The sequence below is a fragment of the Notolepis coatsorum genome (assembly GCF_963971535.1).
Source record: "Notolepis coatsorum genome assembly, chromosome: 19".
Taxonomy (NCBI): Eukaryota; Metazoa; Chordata; class Actinopteri; order Aulopiformes; family Paralepididae; genus Notolepis; species Notolepis coatsorum.
Window position 1 is genome coordinate 81,315,712 of NC_140183.1, and position 5,782 is coordinate 81,321,493.

General features: G+C 39.9%; 1 protein-coding gene across 1 annotated transcript; it reads right to left on the reverse strand.

Annotated features, from left to right (window-relative positions):
• Positions 1–723: 723 nt before the first annotated feature.
• Positions 724–5,782, reverse strand: rps27.2 (ribosomal protein S27 isoform 2). Its single transcript, XM_084336403.1, has 4 exons — positions 5,735–5,782; positions 5,176–5,284; positions 4,134–4,244; positions 724–1,042 (listed from the first exon to the last, which is right to left on the reverse strand). Exons 1-4 carry the CDS (start codon positions 5,738–5,740, stop codon positions 1,014–1,016), a joined length of 255 nt encoding a protein of 84 aa, XP_084192529.1. The 5' UTR covers positions 5,741–5,782; the 3' UTR covers positions 724–1,013.

The following is a 5,782-nucleotide window of genomic DNA, read 5'->3' on the forward strand; positions in this document are numbered from 1 at the left end:
ACTATTTTCCATTCAAAAATGGCTGGCAATGATAAAGTATGAGGTATACAATTCAATGGTTACTGCCCATGCAATTGCCAAGATAAATGGGAGGAATAACCCCTTATAGCTGTTAATAATTTTTCATCGGGACAGTCTATAGTGACAGATTCTATTGTTCTTAACGTTTTATTGTAAATAGTTTGAGCACGTTTGTAGGGCATGTCTGGTTTGTAATAATGCACAACTATTCATTTCAAAACTTAAAAACAGTAACTGGACATTTGTGTCAGGACTCAGGAGTTAATTTGCAGGTGCTCTTTGATAGTTGATCAACTAACTATAAATATTTATAAAGACTATACATTTTGTATGAACGCTTGCCCTTCAGTGCACAAGGTATGGCCAACCTTGTCCAGGGACCTTTGGAAGACACGAGGCAGTACCATCTCATCACTTTAGTTTGTTCTTTTACCCAATTATTGGTTGATGACAAATACAGCAAAGTCTGCATAGAGTAGAGTTCAACTCAACCAGTGACCAGAGTATCTCACCCTCAGGACCGGCAGTGCATTTGTCTGGATATCACAACAGTTAAATGTATATATGCAGACATTTGAATTAACCTTTGCCCTCACAACCTTTACAAGGCACCATACACTGAAAGATTTATTATACACTATACAGCACACAGATCACTGTAAATCTTGAGCAAAAGATTAGAGAAGTGGATGACAAGACATGCCAGGTTGTAAAAAAGAAACCACGTTTATTAAAGAGAACATTACTGGCAGGTTTATGGTGTTTATTAGTGCCGTTTCATTTGCTCTGTGCCAGAACACACATTGAAGTTCAGAGTGAATCTTATAACAGTATTACATTTCCTTCTGTTTCCTCTTCCTCCATGTCTGGCTCATTTAACCCTCGATAAGTCACTCTGGGGGCAATTCCTTTGGCAGTCACTTAAACTGGTCATTCGGTTCTGTCCATTGTTCCCTGATGTTGTCCCAAGTGCTCCTCTGTCTCTGGTCAAACTAGTGCTGTTTCCTCCTGAAAGAGCAGCCTAGAAGAGGGAAAGAAGACGGGACATGTGTTTACAGGTTAAAATGCCAGATGCTGAGGTTAATTGCTCAAGGTGTAGCCATGGGTAATTTTCCCTCTAAAGCGCAACTCCCCGGTCCATAGTCCAATTTAATATTCACGCTTAACATCAAACGCATATTAAACAAAACCCTTTTTTTCTAGCAATGTCGGTTTCTGTAAAATATTTGTTTATATTTGTAAACATTGGCAAAATATATATTATTTTTAATTATGAAAGTTTCCATGTATAGGTCAAACTTTTCAATAATCATGCATACAGCCAATATGGTCAAATATAGCTAAATAAATGCATCTACACATTTACAAACATTTTCTCTGCATGAGTAACAGTAGCATTGTATTACGAAGAGCCATACTGTGAAGATCTAGTTTTACTTTGGGTTTTAAACATCACTTTAAGGCCCAAAGGCTCATCTGTGTGGTACAGATAAAAGTTGTCAAAACAGACATCCCACAGGAAAGCAGAACACTTTAATTGGCTCCTAAAGGCAATATGCAAATTACTAACCTAATTTGATAATCCAATGGGCAAGATGTACATATATGGGTTCCATTAACCATTTTGAGTCCTTCCAGTGATGAAGCTAAGCTACGCTAACGGAGCGACTGTTCCCAAAGCTAAATGCACGCACAGAGTAGGGCTGGGCGATATGACCAAAAACGTTATCGCGATAAAATTATAAAATTATTTTCATATAATTCGATATCGATAATTATCGTCGATATAATGTCCGTCAAGTTTAATTAACTTCTTATGCTGCTGCGAATGTCTCAAGTCGAGTTGATGTCGTCATCAGTCTGCGCACGTTAGCCGACAAGCGGAGTATCTCATGACAATAAATATGACACTAAAATACTCTCTTCCGCCACAATATATTGAAACGACGTCCACTGTATATCCCACACTACCATAAACGTGGCCTCAGAATTCAAAACACACACATACTCGGCACGTAAATATATAAAACAACGGCGTGCAAGCTAATTAGCCTAGCAAGCCTTGTTGTTGAGTGAGTCCTACCTCCTTCCGGGTCTCGGCCATCTCCTTCACTGATTGGTTGTTAGCTGTTGTGCGTAAGCACGTCATCACGTAACGCTGGTTGTTGTGAGTGAGTGTGCTGAGCCGAGGCTGAACGGAGCCAAGCTTGGAAAATCGATATCGAAACTTTGCGACCACGTTTCATGTTTATTTCGAGGAAATAATTTATCGCGATAGTTATCGTTATCGTTTTATCGCCCAGCCCTAGCACAGAGACAAAAAAGGTATGTATCTTCTTGTCTAACTCCAGGGAAGATGTTAAATAAGCTAATTTCCCAAAATGTTGGAGTTTTCCTTTAACATTAGGCCTCCTGTATCTAGTCAACATTTTGTCAACTACTAATAAGTGAATAGTAAGGATCAGTTGATGTGCAACATGGTATGCATACAACTGGGACCAGTCCACCCAACCCTCAAATTACATATATTTTATTATTTGATAAGATATATTGCATTGTTTACGCATGCTCTGGTGAAGATGCAGCGAAAGAGCTAGACAGGAAATATAGCAGGACTAGATCATGTAACCTGGCCATGCCCCCGTTGATACCCATCTATATAATCAACTGTCTAAACTAAACACGACAAACTACTAGAAGGGTTTAGTGCCAAGAGCTGAGCAACTCCTTCCCAAAAGCCCCGAGGATCCTTGTGTTACCATGGCACACGGGACAATGGGTGGAACTGGAGCAGAGCCAGTGAAAGAAACCTACGGTGCATCCTTTTTTTTTTTTTTTTTTTTTAACACCGTTATGGCATAAACCTGAAATGATGCAGCTTCACTCAATGCATGCGATCGTGAGAATGAACACAAATTCAGCGTAACATTTGCATCAGCTGGCAAATTTGGTAACTAACAAAGCAACTCTCAAAACCATCACTGACCAACCCAATAGAACCCATTTAGTCGGAAATGCCATACTGCGGGTCAAAGAAAAACATGCGAGCAAAAATAATGTCAAATGTGTCCTTGTAGTTGATCTTGTAGAAAAGCATCAGTGATGAATTATTTCCAAGACAACCACAAGAGTCACTGTATGCCTTAGTTGACACCCCATTCACTACTGACACAGTGAAAAGGCAACACATAAAGGCAACGTTAACCTCTTAAGCCAGATGGGGGGGGGGGGGGGGGGGGGATAACTACAATTCCAGACGTTACATTTGTCCAAAATGGTCGACTTTCGTGAACTAAACAGCAAAACGAAAATGAAAATCTATCGAATAACACTTAAACCTATTGGTAAACTAACGTATTGGTGATAATATACATTATAACTGCTGTTGTGACATCATGGTTGTTTATACTTGAATAAGTTTGAAAAATAAAACGACTTTTGTCAAACAGTCTGGAGATTGATTTATGACGTGATGTCATTTGCGGACCGCCGATGGACCGCACGTGTGGAAGAGGTTAACTTAAGCCCTAGCCCTATTTTCTGAAAATCCGCCTAAAAATACATACCCAAGTAAATGGAAGATTGCTCCACTTCTACAAGGTTAATTAGCATGTTCTTGGTATCTAGGGACATCTATGGATCCCAGGGAATGTATGAATGTCAGAAATATTGTGTCTGTTACTAGGCTTGAGTAAATTGTAATGAACCAAAGGAGAATTTCAATGTATCCTTTTTTTCATCTTTGAAGGTGAATAACACCATGCTAACATTGACCAGACGTGCCACTGAGCTCATTCAGCACCTTCTTGAGATAAAGTGTAAAAAAAAAAAATCTTAAGCAAATGAATAAAGTGCAGATGATTTACAGGGGGTTTTGTAGATACAGTAGAACAGTACTGAATTTTGCCATCCGGACACATGTAATTTGAAATATGAATATAAGGCCTATAAATGACCTTATTATGTCACATCATACAGTAGATTTCATTCAGGGTCTTTGCTGCCCTGTACCAGGTGATACTAAATCTTCCATTTACTTGGGTATGTACTTTTAGGTGAATTTTCTCAAAATATGGCCAGGGCTTAACAGGTTCATATCAGTGGTTATGTACCTTCTGTGAGACGCGCTTTCCCTCCTGTAGGCTGGCAGAGGACTGTGGAACAGCCGACACACAGGACGACTGTCTGAGCATGGCTAAATACTGTGGTGATCTTGTAGCATCCTGCAAACAAACAAGACAACATGCAAATACAACATGACATACAATGTTAAGTGCGACAGGACAGTGATGAAATGCCGGTTATGCTTGTAAAGCCAACAGTCAAATTGTGTACTTGCAGCCAATCTTACACAAGAACTCACTTAGTTGAGACTCATTTTAAAAACCAGCACAGGAGTCACTGTATGCCTTAGTTGACACCCCATTCACTACTGACACAGTGAAGAGGCAACACATAAAGGCAACATTTCAGAATTTCCCCAAGGGGATCAATAAAGGAATATCCCAAACAGGAAGTAAACCATGTGGTGCTAACTTTACTCATGTTACTTTCTTTAATATATTGAATACATAAAACATTATTGTTCCCCCCATATTGTTGCATCTCTTATAATTAAGAATTATGTAAAAAATTATTCACTGTGCCCATGGAAACTACGATGAACGGAGCAATGATTTCCTTATGCAGAAAAGATATAGAACAACGATTTCACTGGAATTCTGTTGCTAGGGAACAGTTTGAAGCCAAATGTATTTCCTGTCAACTAATGCATTTGATTTGGGAACATTGCAACAGGAAATAAACATGTTAGAATGGTCTTATTAGAATGTTATCATTGTCACTTTTAAACCATCGGTTTACTTTTCTGATCAAATCTGGTATGTCATAAATGTATAGATGTAGCAGTACTGTATCTGTATGTCCATATGTTATGATTAATTGAAAATGGGGGACCCTGATCATGTAAACAAGACGAAAGTCTTTCTCTGGTCTGCATCCCGCTTAACAATTGTGTGTATTGAGCTGTACTACTGTATTGTACCCATTCTGCAATCTGTTAATAAAGTTTTCAATCAATCAATCAGCGACAGCTCGCGTAGGAATGTGACGCAAAAAAGATGAACGTTCGCCTCGTGGACCGAACAAACGTACCTGGGCATTTCACATCCATAAAATATGAATTGGGGCACTGCACTAGACGTTTCTTCTTGTGGCACCTCTTCTCCTCCTCGGGGCTCGGGTGCAACAGGTCCCTTGCGAGCTAATGATGAGAAATGACAAAGCACAACAGATGAGCTGAGTGATGACGACATGCGTCCCTACCAAGTTATCAACGGGCGCCGATTTGAACATTAAGCAGGCAACGTTAGCGTGGAAAATATGATCTCAACATAGCATACAGATCTGGAAGTTCTGGGACGTATGACTAACGGCAGATAAAATAAAACTCCCATTAACCAGCCGCGTGGCAGCATAGTATACCCTTTTGTTGCACGTGCTTCGCCATATTGCTTCAGCGACGACGTCCAAGCTACAGTAGCTAGCGCGTGGTGGTCACTTTAAAATAGTTACGTTACTCCTAATTTCGAACACCACCATTGACTTTCACCGTATACATAAAGAATAATTCCACGGGGTGAGGCGACATCTAATCGAAACCGTGTTGTATTAAGCATGGTAGTTACAGTTGTAACGCGCAACGCATACTTACTGGCATGGTTACGAGTTCCTCGCCCAAGCCGGAAAGGATGGAAGCCAC